This window comes from Palaemon carinicauda, chromosome 8 (genome assembly GCF_036898095.1).
Source record: "Palaemon carinicauda isolate YSFRI2023 chromosome 8, ASM3689809v2, whole genome shotgun sequence".
Lineage (NCBI taxonomy): Eukaryota > Metazoa > Arthropoda > Malacostraca > Decapoda > Palaemonidae > Palaemon > Palaemon carinicauda.
This window is the reverse complement of record NC_090732.1, coordinates 132,257,313-132,272,312: the sequence shown is the minus strand read 5'-3', so window position 1 is coordinate 132,272,312 and position 15,000 is coordinate 132,257,313. Positions and strand designations below refer to the sequence as shown.

General features: G+C 33.4%; 1 protein-coding gene across 1 annotated transcript in view; it reads right to left on the bottom strand.

The window, feature by feature from the left end:
* Positions 1 to 15,000, bottom strand: part of LOC137645450 (circadian locomoter output cycles protein kaput-like) — a 257,476-nt gene that overhangs the window by 41,134 nt on the left and 201,342 nt on the right. The window contains exon 3 of the mRNA XM_068378254.1: positions 11,293 to 11,346. Coding sequence (XP_068234355.1) covers positions 11,293 to 11,346 — 54 coding nt within the window. The remainder of the gene's footprint in view (positions 1 to 11,292; positions 11,347 to 15,000) is intronic.

Genomic DNA, 15,000 nt, shown 5'->3' with positions numbered 1-15,000 from the left:
ATAAAATAATGTCTGTTTCTATAATTCCAAACTTTCAGCATACTCCAAAGTCATCACTAATGACAACAAAATCCTTCAGAACCCATTTCACTTAATTTTCAACCCTTTCACATAATTGGTCCATAACAAGTAGCACAACTGGCATTTTCAGAGTTCGAGAAAGCTGACAAGCTTAATTTTGCTCACAGAAAATTAACAATAAATAGGACAATTAACATAAAAACTAATTTCAAAACTAAACATCCCTTTGTCTGCAACCTTTCCCATCCTTGTGAGCTAGGAATTGGTCCCTCCTTGGTCTTAGCTTGATGGAGAGGGGACTTGGGGGCTGATCATATGAACACAGGGGCAGTCTCTAGGACCTTGTTCTGTCCCTTGCCTCTGTCATTCATGGACGACCTTTAAATCTTTAATTCTTTACGCTATCATAGGTGTTTCCTTGTCATCCCTTGTTACCTGTATTACTTCTTTGATGAAAATCATGGTATGCATCTTCCTATGCAATTCTTCAGTCTCCTCTATCATCTTTACCCATATACAAAGGAACCGATTTGTCCCAATCATTCCTTCAAGACTTTTATCTTAATGAAAAATAACTTATAATAAATTGTTCACTCACTTTCATAACTATGCAACAGCGTCTCACTAATAATCCTGTTAAATACTGTTGACTTTCCATTCGTTATCTTTTTAGTGTCTTCAACAGTTACTTCCCCAAAACACAGTATGTATATATATATATATATATATATATATATATATATATATATATATACATATATATATATATACATATATATATATATATATATATATATATATATATATATATATATATATATATATTTATATTTATACTTATAAATATATATATATATATATATATATATATATATATATATATAAATACATATATATCTACATGTATAAATATATATAATATATATATATATATATATATATATATATATATATATATATATATACACATATATCTGTATATATATACATATATATACATACATATATACATATATATATATATATGTGTGTATATATATATATATATATATATATATATATATATATATATATATATATATATATATATATATATATATAGAACACAGGAAAAGCTTTACTAATAAAGTAATAGGGTTTCATAGAGAAAACTTCTGTTTTCTTCAATAAAGTCTTTTACTTCCGCCGCAAATAAATATTTAATAAGATATAACCTAATATATTCTACAGTAATGGGGGCCACCCAGTGTGAACCAGGGGTTTTGGGTGGAGAAATTTTACTGGGGAATCGATAAATAATGGTAAAACTAACGTTTTGTTCTCTATACATTGTTCTTTGGGACCCATAAAAGATTACACAAAATGTTGGTAATCTATGCTCCTGTGCTATTTCTTATTTGTTTTTTACATCCTAAGGCTCGAAGGTATCCGCAGCATGTAAGGTAAGCTATTATTTGTAATTAGATTTTAGGACCCTGTTGTAGTACAGTGTTAGTGCATATAAAGGAAATGAAGTAGGGCATTATTTGTTATCTATTTTCATGGTTTGTTACCTGGGAAAGGGGGGGGGGGGATCCAGGGGGCTTCGACCCCGCTAGGTCTGTGACCTGGAGAAGGGGGTCCGGAGGGCTTGCCCCCAGCTATGTCTGTGACCTGGAAGCAGAGTCCGAAGGTAGATCGGTGACCTGGGAATTACTAGGTTAAGTTAGGTGGGGGTGTTTTAGGTTTTGTGGCCTTTTGAACGAATCTCGAAATATATTCTAATTCAGGAAAAACTTTCCTTACAGGACATACTGTTTTTCCAACAGTTAATGGTGTGTTTGCACTGAATTTCAGCTTTATTTCAGTCGTAAATAATGGGAGAACGGCTTATTTGCGGCGGAAATAAAGGTGAAATTCATTGAACGAACACTATTTACTGTAGGAAAAGTTGTGTTCACCTATGAAATGGTGTCACGTGTTAAACTATACTTTTACACACACACACAGACCCACACCCACACACACACACACACACACACACACACACACACACACATATATATATATATATATATATATATATATATATATATATATATATATATAAATATACATAAATATGATATATACACACACACACACACACACATATATATATATATATATATATATATATATATATATATATATATATATATATATATATATATATATATATATATATATACACTCAAGAGTGACCTTTTCTAACAATATAACAGGGGTTCATCTGCTGCTGGTGAGGATTCCTTGTCAATGTAAAAAGGAGTTATTGTTGAGTAAGTTTCTTACACATAATACGTACTGTACATGATATGACGATATACGAACAACCGTATCAATAGACATTGCTTTGTTATTTACTGGTGAAAATCGACTTACTCGAAAATCTATACTACAGAGGCTAGGTCAGCCCAATAGTTCAATCACTTCAGGCATTTCTTGGTTGTCCCCAAGTCAATCAATGACCAAACTCGTTATTTCTTAAATTTTCAATTCGGAAGACCAGCGTCGTTGCTAACGTGTTACTGTCATTGACACTGGGTATATATGAGGGAGGGGGAAAGGGGAGGGAGCAAGAGGTACACTACTCAATTGGCGATTTCTAGGACCGAGCTCAATCCTAGACTAAAGCTCACACGTTCATCCACATTAAAACGGGTACCAGCATCTGTTGGGGACAAGCAAAGTGGAAACCTTGCTTCTTAAAACTTGCTGAGAAACCAGAGAACTGTATCCTTCTGGTAACACTCACACCCTCCGAAAAAAATGCGTAAGCTAAAAGTATATGTGTGAATATATATATATATATATATATATATATATATATATATATATATATATATATATATATATATATATCTATATATATATATATATATATATATATATATATATATACATATATATATATATATATATATATATATATATATATATATATATATATATATGCACACAAATAGCGTATTATAAAAAGTATATTTAAACGAGATAGTGCCTAAATACAATAATAATAGTAATGAGCCGCTTAAAAAAAGCATAAGGCCCAAACTCAGACATGACTTCTCTGTTTGAGGATTCGTTCCAGACTTAAGCTCACCCCACCTCAGCCACTACTTCTGGACGAAATTTTCCAAGCCGCATTCTCGAGACTTTTCAACGCCAGAATGTCCATTTCCATTTAGGATATTTAGGGGATTTAACCACTAATCCTAAATCCTCCTCGTGGACCTTTAACGAAGCCTCTTACTTAACAAATGGTGGAAATATAAGAGAAGGTCCAGTCGGCATGGCCCAATCCCAAGTATGTCACTCTCGGACAATAATGTACATTCACTTTCTATACTTATTAGTACCCATTAGTGGGAGAGTCTGGCTCCGGGCTGAACGACAGATAATCTAAAAGCGGAGTTTATTATTTATACAGGATCGGTTTTAGACACATTAATATTCAGCATCGCTGATATTATCTTTTTGTTATCCTGATTGATCATTCTGGTTATATTTTCGTAAACGAAAAAATAACGCCTTTTCATAGTAACACAAATGTCATTTTTAAGAAAGAAATGAACAAATGCAGGGAATCTGACTACATTAGTGCCTATTTTATCACCAACCATATTAAATATATGTATATAAAAATATAGCCTCTGATTTTCACCTGACACTCTTTTGAGTCCGTGCCAATGTCACTCGTGTCTTCAGTAGGAATTTCGTTTCTTACGAGAACATTTAACAATATTTTCTTATCCTTGCTCATATATGTTTTTTTCATTGGTTTGTTTAATAGTTTGTCCATACAAGTATACCTACAGAATAATATACAATAACAATAGCACTAAGAATACCAAATTTTAGTACAATTATATATCACGATCCATGTCTTGTCAATTTAATCTATATCCATAATGTTAAATGTCAGCTAAGGCCAATCAATTGATCAATCCACTTCTGATGACACCATTAAAGGTTTAAAGGTTTAAAGGTCACTCATGAATGGCAGAGGTAAGGGACAGTGACATTATCCTAGCAATCAGGACAATGCCCTAGACACTGACCATATATTATATGATCAGCGCCCAAGCCTCTCTCCACCGAAGCTAGGACCAGGGAGGGCCAGGCAGTGGCTGCTGATGACTCGACAGATAGATCTATAGGCTCCTCCAAACCCCCCAACCTTAGCTCACTAGGATGGTAAGGTTGCAGACACTAATAGCACTAACGAGTCTAAGCGGGACTCGAACCCACGACTGGCAAACACCAGGCAAAGACGTTACCAACCTTACGAGCGCATATCGTACCTTTACCTCATTAGGACGATGGAATGAAAACGAACTAGTGAATTTACAAGCACAAATCGGCATGAAGTATGCATGCACACGTTCACGAGTAAATAAAAGATCTTCCTCTTGTTATCTAGCTGGAAACAGAGAAACTCTCCAGGTTTTCGACGAATCTAAAACATTATTTCACCAATGGGATAAAAATAAGTACAAACTTTCTAAGACTTTATATGAAACATCGACTAACAATGGAACTCTCGTAATTTCCTGGTAACGTGTACGACAATGTCCTGTTTTAATTGCATCAAATTTATGACGACCTTGAATTAGGAAACCTTTGCTGAAAAGCCCCCCCCCTCTCTCTCTCTCTCTCTCTCTCTCTCTCTCTCTCTCTCTCTCTCTCTCTCTCTCTCTCTTTCTCTCTCTCACATCCATCATTTAAGTCAAGAAACGAAATTAGATAGTCTCGTTAAGCAACTTTTAACAAAAACAAAATCAGTTTTCACTCGTTAATGATTCCTAACATAGTTGCCAGAAAAGACATATTTCTAAAAGTGACAAGTACTCTGAAACCCGACTCTATTGTCATAAGAAAAAAAAATCATGGTTAATTAGACGATCTCGTACATAAAGCATCAACCAACTGCGTAACTCATCTTTAACCCCGCTTAATTTTTGCTTCCAGATCCACATAATTCAGCAAAACTTATATTACTTCTGGCCTTTATTATTATTATTACCATTACTACTACTACTACTATTATTATTATTATTATTATTATTATTATTATTATTATTATTATTATTATTATTGTTGTTGTTGTTGTTGCTGCTGCTGTTGTTATTAGGTAAGCTACAACACTAGTTTGAAACGCAGGATGCTATAAGTCTAAGGGCTCCAACAGGGAGAAATAGACCAGTGAGGATTGGAAGCAAGGAAATGAATAAACTTCAAGAGATGGAATAAGCAATTAAAATAAAATATTCTAAGAACAGTAACAACAATGAAATAGATCTTTCATATATAACCTATGGAAACTTGAAAAAAAACAAGAGGAAGAGAAATAAGGTAGAATGGTGTGCCCGAGTGTATCCCCAACCAAGAGAACTTTACCCTATGTTAGTGGAAGACCATGGTACAGAGGCTATAGCACTACCCAGGACTAGAGAACAATGGTTTGATTTTCGCAATATGCAACCAATATATATCTCCTAATATTAACAAAATGCAAAGTTATTCTGCGTCCATCAGCAGCATTCAGTTGTCATCATCTCTCTGACTAACAGGTTTCTAGAAAAGATTTTTGGTACATAAAAAGATTACATAATCGGATATTCACTCTAAGTTCGGGTTTTTAAAGAAAATTATGGTCCCTTCATTATGTGAACTTCTTCTTCCGTTTTTTTTTTTTTTTTTTTTTTTTTTTTTTTTTTTTTTTTTTTTTTTTTTTTTTTTTTTTTTGAGAGATAATGTTACCAAATACAAGTTGCGTGTTTTAACATAAAATCACTAGTGTGTCTACAAACACTAAACACCGTAAGACCGGGAGCACACTAGCGACTCTGTGGCACCACAAAGCCACAGCATCGTGTGGCGGGGATGTGGTCTCCCATAGGTTTCCATTGTTTTCAAGTTTTGCCGCGCAAACTAGTGACTGTGCCTCTCTGTCGCTCATCCCCGCCACAGGCGTGGCGTGGCTTTGAAAACAATGGAAACCTATGGGAGACCACATCCCCGCCACACGATGCTGTGGCTTTGTGGCGCCACAAAGTCGCTAGTGTGCTCCCGGCTTTAGGGTCTCAGAACAATTTCACCAGAAACAAAGATAGCTACTATAAGCTCATAACTCTTCGATCTCCTCACGCATCGGTGAATTGAAAACATGACATACTTCTGATGGGTCTGCATGGTAAAAACATGAAGGAATTTCCTCAATGAAATAATTTCAGCCAAACAAGCAAAGGCTGCTTGGAAGCCTCTCAAAGTAATATCTTCCGGCTTTAGCCACACAACAAATTGAATTAAAATTCCCTTGCAACGCACGTCACAATTCAACGACGTCTATTCATGAGTTAATTCATTTTCATCGTGAAAATTCAATTAAGGCTTTGTATGTATTTCAATTCAGTTTAAGGCGAACTGGAAGCTAAAACAACTGCCAGAAATGTGAAAAAATATAGAAGAAAAAATATAAGAAAAAAATAATGAAACAGGAGCAGTGATGGAATTAACCTAGACCTTGAATCAACATCAAACAGACGAGATTAATCCAATTATCACCCGTCAGAAAGTATGAAAAGATGCCATTTCTCTATTTTCTCTAATGGAAGATAAAGCAACCCACTTACTGGAAATACACCCAACGCTAATTAAAAGTTTTTATTCAAAGAGAGAGAGAGAGAGAGAGAGAGAGAGAGAGAGAGAGAGAGAGAGAGAGAGAGAGAGAGAGAGAGAGAGAGAGAGAGAGAGAGAGATTGTTTAGCTTCTATGGGTGCCGTCAGTGGCACCCAACCGTTACATAAGCTAACCACAGCAATATTGCTACGGCTGGCAAGGAGTGGGGGGGAGGGGGGAGAGAAGGACTAAGGGATACACTGGAACAAAAGACCCTACCCAGAATAGAGTAATGAACGAGAAAAACGAGAGAGACGTGAGTAGAAAGAATAGTCAATAGAGACAGTCTTCTCTTTAGGCATTTCTCCGCAAATCTCACATACCCCAGACAGCATCAAACGCTCACACGAACAGGCAAGCAAAGGCCAACTCAGTCGAGAGAATGCAAGGGCCAACTCAGTCGAGGGAATACAAAGGCCAACTCAGTCGAGGGAATGCAAAGGCCAACTCAGTCGAGGGAATACAAAGGCCAACTCAGTCGAGGGAATGCAAAGGCCAACTCAGTCGAGGGAATGCAAAGGCCAACTCATTCGAGGGAATACAAAGGCCAACTCAGTCGAGGGAATGCAAAGGCCAACTCAGTCAAGGGAATGCAAAGGCCAACTCAGTCGAGGGAATACAAAGGCCAACTCAGTCGAGGGAATGTAAAGGCCAACTCAGTCGAGGGAATACAAAGGCCAACTCAGTCGAGGGAATGCAAAGACCAGAGCTAGGCGGAGCCAAGACAAACGCCAAGAAAATGTAAAACATTCTGGAGTTATGTTACAATGTTAGTGCGGCTTGGTAACTAGTGTGGCCATGCTTCAACCATATATTTACAAAATTTCTAAAATGGCAATAAAACGAACTACCGAGAGAGAGAGAGAGAGAGAGAGAGAGAGAGAGAGAGAGAGAGAGAGAGAGAGAGAGAGAGAGAGAGAGATCTAAATTATATGCCACTGAAAGTTTAAATCCAATCGCAAGGACGAGAACCCTTTCATCTCTAACGATTAGACCTTAATATAATTACAAAGATATTTATAATGAGAGACATAATTTTCATATTCGAAATCAAAGCTGTACCAATTCATAACAGTTCAAAAAAAAAAAAAATAACACTCAAATCAGTTCAGTAGGGTTGAATATTTAGCAACGACTGATCTTGAAAATAAAACAAAATTATTATTATTCATATTCTAAATACAGTTCACTCAAACAAACACTACAAAACGCCAAGCAATGTTGCCAGAATCACAAGTGTCAGATAGTTTGTTGTATCAACAACATTTTGACCTTGACACTGAAACAAATTTGACAAGGTTCCTAGCAATCATTTTTTTAATTTTCCGAGAGAGAGAGAGAGAGAGAGAGAGAGAGAGAGAGAGAGAGAGAGAGAGAGAGAGAGAGAGAGAGAGAGAGAGAGAGAGGGGGGGGGGGCTAATAAGTGATTTTGAATACCTATCATGAATCTATTTGAATTCTATATTTAATGAATGGCTCTATGTAATCATACCACATTATTCCCTACGTAGCTAACTCACCTTGACACAGATAAATCAACAAGAGTATCTGACAGGAAAAAAACTGGTTTCAAAGTATAAATGAGGTAAAGTAACTCGACAAACAAAGGTTTTTGAACGGTAAAAACACATATATTTTAATGTCAAAATTACAACCAAATAATTACTTTATACTTAAGACTGAAAAAATAAAATGAAACAATATATAAATATATATATATATATATATATATATATATATATATATATATATATATATATATATACATATATAATATATATATATATATATATATATATATATATATATATATATATACATATATATATATATATTATATATATATATATATATATATATATATATATATATACAGGCAAAAATTATACCTTTTCATAAATGAATACAAATGCCTCAACATTAATTTGTGTAATGTGCAGACTGTCATAGTTCAAAACAATTGGAATTGTAATAAGATATAAACAAACTCCTTTATTGAATTCCCGAAAACTGAGGGATGGAACACTTATAATCTCCATCAATAACAATTAAAAGGCAATCATCGGAAAGAGGGTTGTCCGAAGCATATTGAAACACGGACGTGAACGTATACCGTTCCTTATTCCCATATAGATTTTAAAAGATGTATTTTGAAATACATCGTACCAGAGTTTCTTCATTAAAAAATTGTGGTGGAAAAATATTGACTTATCAGAAAATGTGATTTTTTAACCTCTAGTTCATCAAAACGTTATATTAATTGTATAAAAGAAGTGGTGAGGTAGAGAATGGGTGTAAGAAATGAGTTAGCGGCTAAAGTGGATATGAATGTGTTGAGGTGGTTTGGCCATGTTGAGAGAATGGAAAATGGCTGTCTGCTAAAGAAGGTGATGAATGCAAGAGTTGATGGGAGAAGTACAAGAGGAAGGCCAAGGTTTGGGTGGATGGATGGTGTGAAGAAAGCTCTGGGGGATAGGAGGATAGATGTGAGAGAGGCAAGAGAGCGTGCTAGGAATAGGAATGAATGGCGAGCGATTGTGACGCAGTTCCGGTAGGCCCTGCTGCTTCCTCCGGTGCCTTAGATGACCGCGGAGGTAGCAGCAGTAGGGGATTCAGCATTATGAAGCTTCATCTGTGGTGGATAATGTGGGAGGTTGGGCTGTGGCACCCTAGCAGTACCAGCTGAACTCGGTTGAGTCCCTGGTTAGGCTGGAGGAACGTAGAGAGTAGAGCCCCCCCCCCCCCTTTTTTTTTTTTCATTTGTTGATGTCGGCTAACCCCCAAAATTGGGGGAAGTGCCTTTGGTATATGTATGTATGTATAAAAGAAGATAAACGAAATACATGATAAATAAAGCTAGTAAAACTCTTATATGACAGGCAATGCAGTGGTAACCACAGCATCTACTAAGGCTCCATCGAGCATGGCTGACAATGGTGTGCGCCGAAAATACTACATCTAACTTGCTTCTCAACCACCTCAGTAACTCCCGCCTCATTTGGCTTTGAAACTGTGTTAACATATGACAATCTTAAGTACCTGACTCCCTCTTCCATTCGGTTTTCTGCCATTAGACTCAACTGGTGCGGCTTGTATTTTCATCTGAATCTTGGTACACTGCTCTCTTCTTTCGCATAAAAGCATTCATACTGTTACTACTACTACTACTCTTACTACTACTACTACTACTACTACTACTATTATTATTATTATTATTATTATCATTATTATTATTAATAATAATAATAATAATAATAATAATAATAATAATAATAATAATAATAATAATAATAATAATAAGAGGCATCATCATATAAATAAACACTGATATATATGTTTAGTCTTGATATCAAACTTGAAATAATCGCTAATAATCGACATTCGTATAATAAATACACAGAATTGTTATTCCATAATGTTATAACTCAATATTCTTAATTAATTAGGTAACCGGAATTTCATATTTAATTTCAAATATGAGACGTACGCCTAACCTGAAACAGCGCTTCATTATAAAATCCTCCTCAAAATTTAAATAAGCAAACAAAACTAAAATTTTTATAATGATATGAGGCTTTAGAATTGACATCACATTATAGGCACCCTGAATGGAAGTTCATTATAAAGTAATCGCTTTGAACTATCCAAGTAATAAGTACCGGTACTGAGAAATGACAAAACTTTATATTACTTTATTCAATCCGTACCCAGAATTAACATTTCATTATAAAAGTCAAGAGATATAATGCCTTTGGAGATCATTTTAATCCCTTTCCATGCTTCACTTATTATTTATTTTCCTTTGTTGCTAACCTTTCCTTTTTTCTTTACTTTCTATCTATCCAGTGATAGACTGTTTTTTTTCAGGATGCCAGAAAACATCAAATCAATCAATCTATCAATCAATGGGATGCCTAAGCTACTGACTATCCAGGGAGGGTAATAATAATAATAATAATAATAATAATAATAATAATAATAATAATAATAATAATAATACTAGAAATAATAATAATAATAATAATAATAATAATAAATAATAATAATAATAAATAAAAAATAATAAATAATAATACTAATAATAATAATAATAATAATAATAATAATAATAATAATAATAATAATAATAATAATAATAGGGTATTTCGTAAGCAGACAACAGCACGAAACCGAGAAATTCCTTCACCCTGGAGCCTTAAATGAACTCATACTAGTAAATACATAGCTGTGATACCTAAGGTATAAAAATACAATATTACAAGTATGCATCAAATATATAGTTAACTGTACAAAATATCTATTAGTTCCCATATAAAACAAAAACATTTTATTGTCAATAACCTCCTCTAAAATATACCTGTTAAATTTCCTAAATATCCCTGGCTCTCCCGACTACACACTTACATACATACATACATATACCAGGGCACTTCCCAATTTTGGGGGGTAGCCGACATCAACAAATGAAACAAAAACAAAAAAAGGGGACCTCTACTCTCTACGTTCCTCCGACTACACACTTCATTACAAAAAAATTCCATCCAGAAAGTAAACACAAACTGAACTCACCTCTTGACGTCATCTTTTTCGTCGACATCATCGTCCATTACAGCTCTGAAAGACCTGCAAGAACAAAATAAAAATAAATCATCTCAAAAATAAAATACAATATACAAGCTCTATTCAAATGGTAAACTGATCTTAGGAGTCTGGTGTGAACTGAAATGAATTGCAATGGGGCTCCGAGAGTCATCTCAGTAAATGGGGTGATGGAGTGAAAATCTGAACTGCCAACCTAAAAATAGGCAATCATAACTGAAGTAATTAGTTTATAAGTAATGACCCTTGATTAACTGTGAGACATATGAAGGGGTTCACCCCCCCCCCCCCCCACCCGCCCCATCAAGACCAAATCAGCCCCAACCTTGGCGAATTATGTTATTAATTATTCCCCTTTAAAACTGTCATCATCATTCATGTGTGGAGCTCTGACGCAATTCAGTTGCATATCATTTCATGTGTCCAGGGAACTTATTCTGAGATAGCGTAACACATGACTTAAGTACAGCACTTGAGGAACATTGCCATTCTCACCAAATGCATGTCAGGGTTATGTTTACCAAGCTTTGGTTTTTTTTCATCTTACCAATAAGTGTAATTTACTCTACTATCAGAGATCTTCTCAGCAAGGGTAATGGGTATACTGGTATGTATTGCATATAATGAATAGGCATATAAACGTGAATACAAACTAATGTACTAATGTAATTCTATATCTATATCTTTTCATATTTAAATATACATAATTAATAATTAATAAATACACACATATATATGTATGTATGTATATATATATATATATATATATATATATATATATATATATATATATATATATATATATATATATGTATATATATATACATATGTATATATATATATATATATATATATATATATATATATATATATATATACATATATGAATGTGTATCTGATGCGCGTTGCATGGGTATGTAAGCAAAATAAAATATAAAAGTTGTAAATCAAAGAATTAAAAGAAAAAAAAATAGGCAAAATTACATCAACCCTTTAAAAACAAAAAGGTGTTGGCAAGAATAACCAAATAAGATCAAATGAATGTATGAAATTATCTATTACGGCGAGTTACCTGGGGACTGCAACACCTGTCTCTATTATTACTAACCAACAGCACTGCATATTCTATTAGATGAGGATCAGAGCTAATTCTATTTAACACGCCCTCTCTCTCTCTCTCTCTCTCTCTCTCTCTCTCTCTCTCTCTCTCTCTCTCTCTCTCTCTCTCTCTCTCTCACTAACAACTAAATTTCTCTATAAAATATATGAGTAACACATCTATCGGATACTTAATAACACGTGCATCATTTACTTTTCCAAGTGATAAATGAACACTAATTACATTTGTTAATCAACATGTCATTAACGCCAGTAGAGATGAAACTATATGCCAATTTTCGCGTGTGATAGGTGGAGATTAAATGTTTACTCATTCAACTTACAGGTGGTAACGGACAGGTTCAATTCATATTTCATGCCATATCTCATGGACAAATGATCACTAAGGGGGATATAGAGAAAAAAAAAAAAAAAAAAAAAAAAAAAAAAAAAAAAAAAAAAAAAAAACTCTTATTGGAATTTCAAGGTTTTTTTTTTTTTTTTTTATTCCAATGTGATTCCGGCCTTGTACAATAAAGTCATACATGTATATTATCTATTGGCCAGTTTATAAATTTCTTTGATTTCGATAGTAGCAACAGAAATGTTTTTATGGTTAAAATAATATATATATATATATATATATATATATATATATATATATATATATATATATATATATATATATATATATATATATACATATATATATATATATATATATATATATATATATATATATATATATATATATATATATATATATCCATATCGATATAAACAGTATGTACTACAATTGTCACAAATGAAAGCCATATGAAAAGTAAGTACAACCACAACAGAGGCTCAGAAGTCATTCAAAAGGACTGGATAACACCTCATCTATTCCTCAAGATAAATAATAAGGATTAGATCACTAAAAACTCCAACAAAGAGTGCCACCTGCCATAGAGACGATGCGAAGTCATATTCCGAATCTCGAGGGAAAAGATAAATGTCATAAATCTGTTATCACAATTATTACAGTATTTATGTCTTGAATCATCATATGTTCATCTTTTAATATTCATTACGGTCTTATGGCTCTTTTGTACTGCATACTCTAGAAGTTTTATTCCAGCTGTTACCAAGTTGTGGAATGATCTTCCTGATCGGGTATTTGAATCAGTAGAACTTCAAAAGTTCAAAGTTGGAGCAAATGTTTTTATGTTGACCAGGCTGACATGAGTCTTTTTATAGTTTATATATGACATATCTGTTTTTGACGTTGTTAATAGTTTATATAGGACATATCTGTTTTGACGCTGTTACTGTTTTTAGAATGATATATTGTTAATTTATTCTCATCATTTACTTATTTCCTTATTTCCTTTCCTCACTGGACTATTTTTCCCTGTTGGAGCCATTGGGCTTATAGCATCTTGCTTTTCCAACTAGGGTTGTAGCTTGGCTAGTAATAATAATAATAATAGTGTCACTCATATCATAATTCTCTATTTTAAATCGAAAAAGTAAAAGTTTTATTAATATTCTTAATTACTACATAATTGCTTTTAGGTTTGGGAAGTCTCAAACTTCGTTAGGAAATTCATGTTAAACGTTTCTCATTTAAGTCTGCATTAAAAAACCGAATTATTCACTGTTTACACAAGAATTAAAACTAGAACATGAAATATATATTAAAAAAGAATATTTAATTTAAATTCTTTAAACAAGTTACAAAATTTACCACTTAACGTTGACAAGTTGACATTACTGAAGATTTATTAACTATTCCCATTAATTTATTCTTTTATTCTCTTAAATAAATACAATAAATGATCCCAAAGCCTTGAAATAACAGTCTCCAGCAGATTAAGAATCTCAAAAAAGTTCTGTCTCTGAAGCGAGCCATTAAGTCCAGTTTATCCGTTCAAATGATATCTATTCTAATCTCAAAATAAAATGCATTCCCAAATAATAATACTTAATAAACAGTTTTTCATACTTCATTCAATAAGATTTACTTGATCACTTGCTCCAAACTTAAGTCACTTGTGGAATTTGCATAAAATTTAAATATTTATTAGGTCAGTTTGAGGGAAATTAGAAGTCAGGGGTTTTATATACTAACACAATAACTTGAAATTATTTTTCATCTTTATGTATGTATGTATGTATATAATAGTATAATAATAATGATATTTGCCCCATCATTTTAAATTTCTATAGCTCTACATTTCTTTACAATTATTTAGATTCTTCATTCTATTATCTAATGTGCTACCCTATATATTGAAGTTTATTCCCGTTCATAAATGTAGCCTGATGAAAACCATGATTGAATGGCTGAAACTGCATTTGGCCAAATAATTGGATAAAACAAAAACCCAAAACAAATCATGTGTTGCACATGATCGCAAATCTGCGGACATTCATCGATGGAAGTCAACCACCCAGAAGATCTCTGCCAAAGTCCTAAAACTAAGGGAAGGGGTCGACCGGAATCATTTCTTATGGGTTTTGTCAGAATCGTTCCCTCTAGTGACAAGATTCGGGAATTACATACCGTCTTTTGTTACTCGGAAACTCTTGTGTGAC